Source organism: Humulus lupulus, chromosome 5 (genome assembly GCF_963169125.1).
Source record: "Humulus lupulus chromosome 5, drHumLupu1.1, whole genome shotgun sequence".
NCBI classification, from domain to species: Eukaryota; Viridiplantae; Streptophyta; class Magnoliopsida; order Rosales; family Cannabaceae; genus Humulus; species Humulus lupulus.
Window position 1 is genome coordinate 64,784,753 of NC_084797.1, and position 14,491 is coordinate 64,799,243.

The following is a 14,491-nucleotide window of genomic DNA, read 5'->3' on the forward strand; positions in this document are numbered from 1 at the left end:
GTGATTAGCAAAATTGTTGGAGGGTGTGATACGCCCGAATTGTTGGAAATTATCGAGCGTTGGTCTCGAATTATATTGTGATATATTATATCTGCTTGCTCTGGGATTTTTCTGAGTGCATGGAATTATCTGTTTATATGAAATAGTTTTCCATTGGTTATCAGGCATAACCATAAGTTTGCCAAGACGCTTTTGCGTTCTTGAAATTGATTGCGTAGGGTCCGGATGGATCCGGAACCCTAATTTTTGTGAGCTATTGTTATCTGTGGACAGTAACTTGGTCAGTGACCACCTGTCTTCTCTGCATGCTTTTGTTTTAAAGTTGAACTTACTAAGCGTTTTCCCTTACCCAGTTGCTTCCTGTTGTAGGTAAGAACAAGGGCAAAGCAGAGGAGTGAGCGCTGGAGTCTACTTTGTGGATGTACATGTGGACCGACATTTCAGGAAACCGTTTTGTTTTTGGAAATGTTGTGTTATTTTTATAAACTAGGCTCACTTTACTCTTCATAAAGTATGTTTGTACTAAATGTTAAGTATGGCCATACGACTTTTAAAAAGTTTTTTTTTATACGGGTTTTTGAGACATTTTGTTACATGAAAATGTTTATATTTCCGCTTCCGCTTCATCAAGTCTTAAAAATCTGGGACGTTACAGCTGCAGTACGAGTGTCACATTTGGATGAGTTTGCTACCTTGACCCAGGAGAATATGACGGTGACAGAGTACGCATTAGAGTTTGACCGACTTTCCAGGTTTGCAGCAAACTTAGTGCCAATCAATGCAACCAAAGTAGATCAGTTTATTCGAGGCTTAAAGCCTATGATAGCCAGAGACGTGAAGATTGTGTCAGTAGGGGGCAACAATACATATGCTCAGGTTCTGGAAAGGGCCCTCACAACTGAAATAATGGAAGACAAAATATGGAAGCAAGGTGCTGCTAAGAGAGAGGCAAGAAAGAACGCCTCCCAAGGTCATACCTCCAATGACCAGAATAGGGAGGGAAGTGACCAGGAATGGCAGTCAAGCTAGGATAAAAGGGTCAAAGATAATAAAGGAAATAATCATACTAGGAACAAGGAATGGGTATAGTACCCGGAGTGCAAGAAGTGTAAAAAGTGCCACCAAGGTGAATGTCGGACAAACACATGTTACATTTATGGTAAGGAAGGACATATTAAGAGGAACTGTCCACAGAAAATTCAGGAAGGAGTCAAAGACCAACATAGGAAGGATGATAATTTGGTTCCAGCACGTGTGTTCGCTCTCACCAAACCTCAGGCAGAAGCAAGCATTACCGTGGTCTCAAGTCAGATTTTTATCTCTGGAATTGATTGTCTTGTTTTAATTGATTCTGGTGCCACTCAATCATTTGTTTGTAAGAGAATGGTGGATAGATTTAATAGCCCTTATGAGATGCATGCTAAGGGATTTGGGACCATGTTACCAACCGGGGAGGTGGTGATATCTAGGAAGAGGTTTAGAGCCTTGTCTTTGAGAGTAGATTGTAGGGAGTTATTTGTAGACTTGATTGAGCTGGATATGACTGATTTTGATGTAATCCTTGGAATGGATTGACTGGCGAAGTACAACGTTGTCGTTTATTGTAAGAATAAAATGGTGGTGTTTAAGCCTAATGGATAGGAGCCTTTTGCATTCGTTGGGACAAAAACGGGACTACGAATTCAAATCATTCCAGCGTTAGAAGCTGGAAAGATGTTACGACATGGATGCATGGGATTCTTGGCTAGTGTGGTTAACACAGCAGAAACTGGAACGCATAAACCGGAAGAGATGAGGATACTACATGATTACTTGGATGTATTTCAGGAAGATTTACCAAGATTTCCACCACAATGAGAAATTGAGTTCATGATTGAGCTAGCACCAAAAACAACACCAATCTCGAAAGCACCGTATAGAATGGCGCTCGATGAATTGAAGGAGTTAAAGGTTCAGCTACAAGAACTACTCGACCTAGGTTTTATTAGGCCAAGTTACTCACCATGGGGAGCACCAGTGTTATTCATAAAGAAGAAGGACGAATCAAAGCGGATGTGCATTGATTATAAGGAACTTAATAAGGTCACCATCAAGAACAAATACCATTTTCCAAGGATAGACGATCTTTTTTATCAACTCTAAGGAAAGCCGGTATTCTCCAAGATAGACAGCCATTATGAATTTTTTGTGATGTCTTTTGGACTTACCAATGCCCCTGCAACATTTATGGATCTAATGAACAAAGTCTTCAAGGATTACTTTAATAAGCTTGTGATAGTATTTATAGATGATATTTTAATCTATTCGCGAACTGAAGAGGAACACGAAGAACACCTAAGGTTGACACTTCAAAGGTTGAGGGATCATCAATTGTACGTGAAATTCAAGAAGTTTGAGTTTTGGCTAACTCAAGTGGCGTTCTTAGAACACATTATCAGTAAGGATGGTATTAAGGTGGATCCAGTAAAGATTGAAGCCGTAAAAGATTGGCCACAACCAAAGAATGCTTCGGAGGTGAGAAGTTTTCTTAGGTTGGCAGGGTATTACCAAAAATTTGTAGAAGGTTTTTCGAAGATTGCTACGCCATTGACAGAACTCACCAGAAAGGGTATCAAGTTTGTATAGACTAAGGATTGTGAACGGAGTTTTTAAGAGTTGAAAAATAGGCTTATCACGACACCTGTACTCAGTCTACCTACAAATAACGAGAAAATTATGGTATATTGTGTGCGGCAAAGCAGGGTCTAGGGTGTGTATTGATGCAAGCGGAGAAGGTGATATCATATGCATCTAGGCAGCTGAAAGAATATGAACAACGCTACCTGACGCATGACTTGGAATTGGCAGCATTAGTGTTTGCACTAAATATATGGCGACACTATCTTTATGGGGAGAAATGTGAAATTTATACGGATCATATGAGCCTGAAATACTTCTTTACTCGAAAGGAGTTAAATATGAGGCAACAACGATGGTTAGAATTAGTAAAGGACTACGACTGTGAAATATTGTATCATCCGGGGAAGACGAATGTGGTAGTCGACGCCCTAAGTTGTAGAAGTCAAGGGCAAGTAGGGGCCATAAAAATATATCTTCCATGTTGATGGAAGAATTAGAATGAGCAGGTATAGAGTTGATTGTAGGGGGATTAGAAAACCTTACTCTGCATTCAAATTTGTTAGACAGAATAAAAGAAGGACATTATAAGGATCTGCAAATACAAAAGTATAATCAAGGAATCCAAGACGAGAATAACAGAGATTTTACTCTCAGTAATTGTGGAACGGTGAGGTATAGGGAACAAATATGTGTGTCAATTAATTTAGAGATTAAGAAGGAGATTCTTGATGAAGCGCATACTACTCCATATTCTTTACAACTAGGGACTATGAAAATGTATCAAGACTTGAAAATTTTATATTGGTGGCCTGGAATGAAGAAGGACGTAGCGGAGTATGTCACAAGGTGCCTCATGTGCCAGCAAGTCAAAGCGGAGCACCAAAGACCGTCTAGTTTGTTACAACCGTTAAACATTCTAGAATGGAAGTGGGAAGAGATTGTTATGGACTTTGTGGTGGGGTTACATAAGACCACAAAGAAACATGATTTAGTCTTGGTGATCATTGATTGATTCAAGAAATTGTCACACTTTATACCTGTCAAAACAGTGCTCACAATAGAGTAGTATGCAGAACTTTATGTACAGGAAATTGTGATACTTCATGGAGTTTTGATGTAAATCATTTCGGATAGAGACCCAAAATTTTCTTGTAAGTTCTGGGAAGGATTACAGATAGCGATGGGTACCAAGTTGAAATTCAGTACAGCATTCCACCCCCAGACAGATGGGCAAACAGAAAGAACACTGCAGATTCTGGAAGACATGCTTAGAGCATGCGTGTTGGATTTCGGCGGATCAAGGAGCAAATTCCTTCCATTGATAGAGTTCACGTATAATAATAGTTATCAGCCAACTATTGGAGTAGCACCATGCGAGATGCTATACGGAAGAAAATGTAGGTCGCAGATTCATTGGGTGAGACGGACGAAAGTAAGTATTTAGGCCCAGAGGCAGTACGAGAAACGAATGAAGCTATTGCCAAGAAAAGAGCGTGCATGATCGCCTCACAGGATCAGAAAAAGAGCTATGTTGATCCTAAGTGTAGGCACATTGAGTTCCAAGTGGGAAATCATGTATTCCTATGTGTTTCGCCTATGAAGGAATTAAGAAATTTTGCACAAAAGGAAAGTTAAGTCCTCGATTTGTTGCACCATTCGAGATTTTAGAGAGAATTGGGGAAGTGGCTTATAGCTTAGCCATGCCTCCAGCTTTGTCAGGAGTGCACAACGTTTTTTATGTATCCATGTTACGCAAGTATTGAGACCCATCTCGCATTCTTAGTTATGAGACGTTGGATATGCAACCAGACATATCATATGAAGAAAAGCCAATAAAGATTCTTGATAAGATGGAAAATGTAGGAAATACTTATTGCATGATCTTTATTTATTTTCATGAAATTGATACAAATACAGAGTAAAGTAAAACTTACAATTCGCAGCGGAACTGGAACAACTCCTTCCTTCAATCTCTCTAACCCTTGATTCCTTTCTGTAGCAGAGTATTATCAAGAGATTGAACTAGATCAGCAACACAGTCTTCCTCACCAAGCCTTTGATCAACCTAGAACTAGTGCGGGCTGGTTCTCAACACATGAGATAGAGATCTAGAAGAGAAGAAGAGATAGTGGCTAAGAAAGGATTAGAGTGTCTAGGTTTTCACTTACCCAATGAATCAACTGAGAGTGACTGACTTATTTATGAACCCAGATATCATATTCCTTATATTGGAAACTTAATGGGCTTTATTTAAATTTAAATTAATTAAAATAATAAACAAAAAGATAAAAGCTTTGGGCTCCCACAAATGAACTTGGGTCCAATCTCTTTGTTTTGAATTTAAATCCCAATCGGGCCTAAATCCAAAACCTTTTACTTATTTTTTTAATTAATTAATTAAATCCTTATTCAAATTAACTAATTATAATTTGAAACTTGATTTAATATTATTTATTTATATTGATACCAATTTATCAATATTAATAAATTTACCCAAATATTCTCTTTTATTCTCTAAATCTCATATCTCTGTAAATTTTCCAAAATTGACCTAGTCAACTTTAAAAATCCTAATTGATAATTAAATCAATTAATTGAGAAATTCTAGATGATTTACTCAAAGGTGATGCGAGGACCATGGATCCATGAAATCAAGCTCCAATAAGTTACCATGAACTTATTTACAAATTTTTCACTACCTTATTAATTCCTCGTGACTCCACTATAGACTAAGAATTGAACTCTTGAATTCATAGAACGTATTTTACAACCCATAAATATGTTATCCATTGTTATAACCATTACAGTCAGTCAATCCTCTATCGATGACTTACTAACGAGCTGGGTGCAAATTACTGTTTTACCCCTCATCAGTATTTTATCCTTAACTCCCACTAAGTTCATTATAAATGATATTTTCGTGAACTTAATCACATAAATGAGATCTCAATCATTTAACCTTTTGAACAAAGAAATTAAGGAAATCATCTTTTCATTTCTCATACAGAAGTTATAGATTTCATATCTATGAATAATACTCCCACTCAATTACATTACTAAATTTCCAAGATGTAAGTATGGACTAGACTGTACGGTAAGCTGGTAACGAACAAGTCAAAAGATTTAAATAATATAATTAGGAGAATATTATCACTCAAAATTTAGATCGACTTAACCTATGGTCAATGTTGTGACATTGATTAGATTCGATAACAACGATACTTATTTATCAATCAATAATCAATATCAGTCCTAGTCCGATGTACCCAAATACATCCGATCTTATCTACATGGTCAATGCCTTAGACAAGACATCACACCTCGAATGTGTAAGTAGATCATATCGTAGATTGCCTAATCAATGAAAATCAAATGCACTGATCTAATATTAGGACTCGTTCTTTTGAACATATAATTACAATTATAATCCACTATGACCTGGTCACTATAATTGTAACTACCCAATGTTCAGGATTTTATAAATGTTTGTATTATTTCAATAATAATGTAATAAAACAAGCAAGCAAAACGGTTGTCAAACTAAATGATTTCTACTACTTTTATTGATAATATGAAATCGTGTTACATGTCCGACATGGTTTTATAAGGGCATAAAACCCAAAAAACTCCCACTTTTCCTTTTAAAACAAATGGGACATGTTTATCAAAACCATGCATTCTACATGCTTCATAATTATGCTCTCTACTTATATCTTTGTTAAGGGATATGAAAGATTGCTTTCCAATGCTATTTTCATCGCCTTCACATCACGCCTTCGCCACACATCCTCGATAATGTGGTGTTTTCTCTCTATATGCTTTGCTCTTTTGTAACTTCGAGGTTCTTTCGAATTTGTTATTGCCTCATTACTGTCACTAGAAAAAATGAGTGGTTTATCCATTTGTGGAATAACACCGAGATTCGTATAGAACTTCCTTAGCTAGACTATTTCCTTAGCAGCCATAGACGCAGCTATGTACTCAGCCTCCAAAGTGGATTCTAAAATGGCAGATAGCCTAGCACTTCTCCAAATCACAGCTACTGAGATGGCAAACAACCTATCACTTCTCCAAATCGTAGCTCCTCCCCCAAGAGTAAACACCTTTTTCAAAAGTAGATTTCTTGTCATCAACATCAGCTAAAATCTGAATCTGTGTAGCCTAATAGGTTCAAAGATCCACCTGAAAAGTCTAACATATAGTCTCTAGTCCATCAAAGATACCGACCCCCTCTATTGTTCATTTCCAAGGTTTTACTGACACTTGCTCACCACTCCCACTGCATAGCAGATCTCCAGTCACAACACACAATATAGTATGCATTAGACTTCTAATTGGAATGCATAAGGAATTTGTTACATCTTTTCTTTCTCTTGAGGAGTCTGTGGAGACTGCTGCTTAGAAAAATAAATTGCATGTCAAGATGCTAAACATCTTTCTCATAATTTGTTACAGAGTAACGACCAAGCACCTCACCAAAGTAGGTCGCTTGAGTTAGAACCAAAATTTAGTTATTTCTATCCCTAATGTTCTAGATACCAAGAACACGACTTGCTACAATGAAATCTGGAATTTCGTTTCTAGCCAGTTCTTTATGTTTGATAATTTCTTGACATTGTTTCCAATGAATAAGATATCATTTACATAAAGGATTAAGAACACCACAATGTCTTTTTTCTTAAGTTGTCAAACACAAGGGTCAACTACATTTTGTTCAAAACCTTAGGTCTTAATGTTGCCATTTAACCTTAAGTTCCAGGAGCACGAAGCTTGTTTAAGTCCATAGATTGACCTACTCAGCTTGCCGACTTTCTTGTCCAACTACTTTAAATCTTTCTGATTGATCCATGTTAATGGTTTCATCAAGATAGCCATTAAAAATGCTTCTTTGATGTCCATTTGTCTTATCTCTTAATCAAGAGTTGTGGCTATGGATAAGAGTATACTAAATGAAAATTTAACATGGCTACCGGAGAAAAAGTTTTCTCTACGTCAACTTTCTCTCTGCCACGAGTCGAGCCTTAAATGTCTCGACCTTTCCATCAGTTCCTCTCTTCTTCTTATAGATCCACTTGCACCCTATGGGCCTAAAGTCCAATGGCACATCTATAAGATCTCAGACAAATTAAGAGTACTTAAACTCTATTTCCTGGTACTTGGCTTCAAGTCAAAGATCCCTTTCAGACATACCCATTATCTGTTTAAAGGCCAGCGGATCATTGTTACTTGTGTCCCCAACCAACTTGTGGATTTCACTATCCATATCATAGGTACCGAGTTCCGACAAACCTTCCCACTATGACGAGGCATCGTAACTTTCTAACTTGAATTAGTGGATTCTAAATCTACCATGTTTTCATCGACTTACGTCAGTGAGGATGGAGCAATAGTTTATCATTTTTCCATCTAATACTATTCTTCTATGAGACTTGAAATTCATTATACAGTCGTTATCTAGAAATGTAGCATTTGTAGAGCCAAACACTTTCTTGTCTACTAGACTATAAAACAGACCACCCTGAGTACCTTTAGAATAACAAACAAACAAGCAAACCTTAGTTTTTTGTTCTAGCTTTCCTATATTTTTCCTCAGGACATAAACAAGACATGCTCAAATTCCATAATGATGTAAACTAGATTTACGACCATTCCATAATTCTAGTGGTGTCTTGGAGACAACATTGAGATGGCACACCATTTAAAAAATGTCACATGCGGTCTAGGTAGTATGTCTCCAGAAAGGATCTGGGTAAGAAGTTGGTAGAGTTGAATAGCTTATCATAGACCTCACATTTTCATAAACGCGTGATTCACACCGCTCAACAACACTGTTTTGTTGCGAAGTCCTTGGGGCAGTTGTTTTAGATAATTCTTCAAGTTCAATTAAATGATCTTGGTTTTGATTATCCAAATATTCTCCACCCTTATCAGATCGCAAGATCTTTAACGTTTTACCTAATTTGGTTTTAAATCCATAGCAATTAATTCTTTGAACTTCTTAACAAATTCTCAAAATTCCTATGATTTAAGTACTTACATGAGTCTCTAGAGCAATCGTCGATAAAGGTGATGAAATACTCATAACCACCCCTCGCTTGAATATTCATATGTCCCCAGACATTTGAACATACTAGCACTAGTTGTTCTTCATAGAGAATGGACGCTTTGTCATTCTACCCTCGAGACTAGATTTACAAACAGGTAGGTCACTCTAGGTGAGTTCCCTCAAAGGCCCAGCATTTGTTAGTATTTGAATCCTATCATAGCAAATATGACCAAAGCGAAAATGCCAAAGGTACGTCATTTCTAACGTTATTGACCTTTTTTCGTTTAACGGTCCTAGAATTAGCTATCTTAAATAACTCATTATTTAGAACATAGGGTTCGTTTAGTGGCAATAGGTATAGCCCATTTTTCATACATCCACCCCACAATTCACATCCATTTAAAGAAATAAGACTTTATTACTTGTGAAAGTAACTACAAATTGTTGTTGATGTAATAAGAAAAATTGAAAGTAAAAATGTCCATTTGAAAATCAGAATAAAATAAAAATTGTCTTAAAACAATATATTTATTTCCAAAATTCATTCAAGCTTATCATTTTTCCTTGTTCGATACGAAAAACCCTTGATGGATTCTAAGTTGTGGCTTTTTATCCTTCATGGCTTTCCTAGTGCTAAAAAATTGTAAAAAGGTACATGCATGTTTAGTAGATTTTGATTCAGCGATCCAAAACCGAAGTATCATCCTCTAAAATCACATGCATCAAAGACAAATTTAATTATCTTGGGTTCCATATACATTGAGTGCTGGGAAATCTTGTTCCAATTCCCAGTCTCCTTACAGTTTGAAACACTCCCCTTTTTTGTACTTATAATGTAATGACCCAACTATTTCAAATACCTTGGACCATTAAAAACTACTAGACTTAGCTACTACTTTTGGAGAAAACATACATAAGAAATAATCATAACTTTATTAAAACTCTAAAATAATTATTGTATCAATAACATAAAAGTGTAAAATAACATGTGATAGGGTATGGGATCCCATTGTTTACAAAACATAAAACACAATTTTAAATACTAATTGCGGAATTACATTAAGAAAACATAATTTAAAAGACTAAAAATAAATAACTTCGTCCTTGATCGACATGTAGTCCATTCATTCCATTCATCCTCAACACACAAGCCAAGCTACCAAGAATCCTTCTACCTACATAATCATTTTCCTGCATCACACTAAAAAAAATAGAGTGAACCTAATGCCCAACAAGGAAAATCTACTAACAATCATATAACATAAGACTATATCATAAGCATATACTATAAAACATATATCACATAGGACTACAATGGCCATCATACTTCTTGGGGCTTGTTAACTAAGCAAGTCATATGCCCATAAATTTGTGGGGCTTGCTATCTAAGCAAGTCATATGCCCATAAATTATTAGGGCTTTCCAGCTAAACAAGTCATATGCCCAAGGACTATAAAACATATTCTCGGGGCTTGTTATCTAAACAAGTCATATGCCCAATGACTATAAAGCATATAACATAACATATATCATATCATAGCATAAAACATATCATAACATAAACATATAAACAAATATATCTACCTATTTTCCTTACCAAAAGTCGGGATATTTGGGAACAAGAACGAGATTTAGGAACTCCTATAAACCAACAGTAGAAAAGGGTGAGAATCTTTAAGAATAAAGATGAATATGGGAACTAAACCATCAAGAAGAATCTTACCAAGAAAGACCTTAAGTTTCAAGAACTTAAATACCTAATCAAGAATCAATAACAAGAGTTAGGATCTGAATACAAGAAACTAAAGAATTATAAAGAATAGGAATACCTTGAATGACCTTATGAATTAGTCTAAACCTCAATACCGAAAACACTCTATTTCTCACTTCCCGAGTGTTTATAAAAGCTTAGAATGAAAAAGCTTTAACCCAAAACCCAAGTGTAGCTCTCTATAGTAACACTAGCACCTTGGAGGCTCTGATCAAATGCTTGAAGAATGAAGAAAATGGCTGAGTACTAGGTCCTATTTATAGAGTTCAAGGAGTGAAACTAACCCCTTTTAATTTGAATAAATAAATTATTATAAAATGAAAAGGATTTGAATTTTTGTTCAACAGACTCCCAGAACTCGGTCAAAATCGTTCAAAGGCAAGTCTAAGTGGTTAAGGGTATTTTTAAAATTCAAAAAGTCAAACTTTCAAAGCAATACTCATGGAGCCGATATATCGCCCACCATAGGCGATATATCACCTCCCCCTGTATTCCCGAGGTTTTTCCGATCGTTCGTGCAAATTCGATGTGTTTTCCGTATCTTCCGTAGGCGATATATCGGCCCCTATGCTACGATATATCGGCATACAGAGATGTATCAAACACGTATTTGCACTTTTTCAGCATAATTTAAATTGGATAAACAGCTTTGACTGAGTCATAATACGATCCTAACAGCTGCTGGAAGGTTCTAGAGCTTCTAGATCTTTCTTTTATTGAAACTATTCATCAAAAATACTTAATTCCTTAATAATCACGATTATGACAAGTGTCATGCTCTTATTGGCTTTATCTAAACCTTAGGTTATAATAAATAATATATCTAGGACCAGCAATATTAATCAAACCTTATGTTAAAATTAATATTCTTAAACTATAGGTTAAACTTATAAAATCCATAACTTTTGCTATGAGTTTCCAACTAAGTCCCGACTTGAACCAAAATCCACGGTAACTAACATACTACTAACTAATACTAACTACTACTACTACTACTACTACTACTACTACTACTACTACTACTACTACTACTACTACTATCTAGCTAGGCTAAGTAAACATTCTGGGACTCTACAATTCTCCTCTGCTACAAAGAATTTCATCCCTGAAATTTACTTACCAAACAATTCTGGATACCGGGCTAACATGTCCTCCTCCAACTCCCACATTGCCTCCTGTTCGGAACTATTACTCCATAAGACCTTGACTATCGGAATACTCTTAGACCATAATTCCTTCATCCCTCTATCTAGTATGCTAACCGGTCATTCCTCGTAACTCAAGTCTTTATGGAGTGCCATCGTATCATACTTGAGGATGTGAGATGGGTCTGACACATATCGACGCAGCATCGAGATGTGAAACACATTATGGCCATCTGGTAGAGCTGGCGGTAGGGCTAATCTATATGCAACTGCTCCCACTTTGTCCAATATCTCAAAAGGACCTATAAATTACGAACTAAGCTTGCCTTTCTTCCCAAACTGCTTCACACCTTTCATAGGAGATATCTTTAAGAAGACTTGATCTCCAACTTTGAATTCCACATCACGCCGCTTGGCATCCGTATAATTTTTCTGACGGCTCTGAGCAGCGAGCATATGCTATCTAATCAGTGCTACCGCATCCTGAGCTTCTCTAACAACTTCGGGTCCAAGAAGTTGCGTTTCTCCTACCTCGTCCCAATGTAACGAAGATCGACACCTCCTTCCATAAAGCAACTCATGGGGTGCCATCCCGATCGTTGACTGGTAGCTATTGTTGTAGGACAATTCTATCAGTGGCAAATACTTACTCCATGATCCTCCAAAATCAAGTACACAAGCGCGCAACATATCCTCTAAAATCTATATGGTACACTCGGACTGTCCATCGGTCTGAGGATGAAATTCTGTACTAAGACTTAACTTAGTACCCATGGCTTGCTGCAAACTTCCCCAAAATCTTGATGTAAACACCGATCCTCTATCGGATACTATTGTCTTAGGAATTCCATGCAGTCTTACTATTTCTTGAACATAAATGTCTGCATACTGATCTGCTATAAACGTAGTCTTGACAGGCAGGAAATGAGCTGACTTGGTTAGTCTATCTATTACTACCCAAGCTGAGTCATGCTGCTTATTTGTTTGTGGCAATCCCGTCACGAAATCCATGGCTATGTCGTCCCATTTCCATTCTGGAATACTAAGTGGTTGCAAGAAGCCTGCAGGCCGCTGATGTTCTGCTTTCACTTGCTGGCATACTAAGCATTTAGACACATACTCTGCTACATATTTCTTCATTCCTAGCCACCAATACATTGCCCTAAGATCGTGAGTCATCTTAGTCGACCCTGGATGAATTGAGTATGGGGTATTGTGCGCTTCTTCTAAAATCTTAAACTTTATCCCTTGATCATTCGGCATGCATACTCGATCCTTATATCTTAAGAACCCCTGTCCTGACATAGAGAAATCTGTGGCCTTACCTTCTTTAACTGCATCCATATGTGCTACTAATGTGTCATCATGCCCTTGCCCAATCCGTATATCTTCTAATAGACTTGACTGGATGGACAAGTTAGCCATTTTACCAATGACTACTTCTATTCCGGCATTGATCGCTCCTGCTGTAGCGGCTTTTTTATTCTAGCTAACGTTGCTAGAATTCCATAGCTCTTTCTACTTAGCGCATCAGCAACTACGTTTTCCTTTCCCAGGTGGTATAGGATTTCGCAGTCATAATCCTTTACTAATTCTAACCACCTATTCTGTCTCATGTGAGCTTCTTTTGAGTGAAGAAATACTTTAAGCTTTTGTGATATGTATAAATGTCACATCGTTCTCCATAAAGATAATGGCGCCAGATTTCAACGCAAAGACCACCGCTGCCAACTCCATATCGTGCGTTGGATAGCGTTGCTCATATTCCTTCAGCTGCCTTGAGGCGTAGGCTATTACCTTGTCGTTCTGCATCAGTACACAACCCAACCCTTGCTTCGACGCATCACAGTAGACTACAAACTTGTCATTGGGTGTCGGTACACAAAGTACTGGTGCTGAGCATAGCTTATCCTTAAGCAACTGGAAGCTTTCTTCACACTTATCAGTCCAGTTGAATCTTTGCTGCTTCCGGGTCAGGTTGGTGAGCGGAGTGGCTATCTTAGAAAAGCCCTCTACAAACCTCCAATAATAACCTGCTAGTCCCAGAAAACTTCTTACCTCTGACGCGTTCTTTGTTCTTGGCCAATCCTTCATAGCCTTTACCTTAGATGGGTCTACAACAACTTCTTCCTTGGATACAATGTGCCCGAGGAATGCTACTTGCAAAAGCCAAAATTCACACTTCTTGAACTTAGCGTAAAGTTTATTCTCTCTTAATCGCAACAAGATCAACCTTAAATGTTCCTCGTGCTTGGCTTCTTCCTTTGAATACACCAAGATATCGTCGATGAACACTACGATGAATTTGTCCAAGTAATCCTTGAAGACCCTATTCATTAAATCCATAAATGCGGCTGGAGCGTTGGTAAGACCAAAAGACATAACTAGAAAGTCGTAATGTCCATAACGTGTTCTAAAAGATGTCTTAGGAATATCCTCTTCCCATACCTTGAGCTGGTGATACCCGGACCGTAGATCAATCTTTGAAAACACGGTTGCTCCTCGAAGTTGATCAAACAAGTCATCAATTTGGGGTAGTGGGTATTTATTCTTAATTGTCACCTTATTTAGCTCGCGATAATCTATGCACATCTGCATGCTTCCATCCTTTTTCTTCACAAATAGAACCGGTGCTCCCCATGGCGAATGGCTCGGTCTAATGAAACCCAAGTCTAAGAGTTCTTGCAACTGCGTCTTTAATTCCTTGAGTTTGGTAGGTTCCATCCAGTATGGTGCCCGGTACTAGCTCGATTGTGAAGTCAATTTCCCCAGTCGGCGGCAATCCAGGTAAGTCGTCAGGAAATACTTCTGGGAATTCTTTTACAATGCGGACGTCTCCAACTTTTAGTTGTGTTTCCTTTACCACATCCATGATGCTGGCTAAGAATGCTTGACATCCTTTTTCTATCA

At 37.5% G+C, this 14,491-nt stretch overlaps 1 protein-coding gene across 1 annotated transcript; it reads left to right on the forward strand.

Annotated features, from left to right (window-relative positions):
• The first annotated feature begins 1,920 nt into the window (after positions 1 to 1,920).
• Positions 1,921 to 2,625, forward strand: LOC133779190 (uncharacterized mitochondrial protein AtMg00860-like). The gene is made up of 2 exons (XM_062219181.1): positions 1,921 to 1,978; positions 2,288 to 2,625. The coding sequence occupies exons 1-2, from the start codon at positions 1,921 to 1,923 to the stop codon at positions 2,623 to 2,625; spliced, it is 396 nt and encodes a 131-aa protein (XP_062075165.1).
• Positions 2,626 to 14,491: the final 11,866 nt, after the last annotated feature.

Excerpts from the sequence above, each read along its gene's own strand:
- LOC133779190 (XM_062219181.1), top strand. The coding sequence starts at position 1,921 with ATGGCGCTCGATGAATTGAAGGAGTTAAAGGTTCAGCTACAAGAACTA. Across the intron at positions 1,979-2,287 it reads ACAAGAACTACTCGACCTAG|ATGATATTTTAATCTATTCG; the intron begins GTTTTATTAGGC and ends TAGTATTTATAG.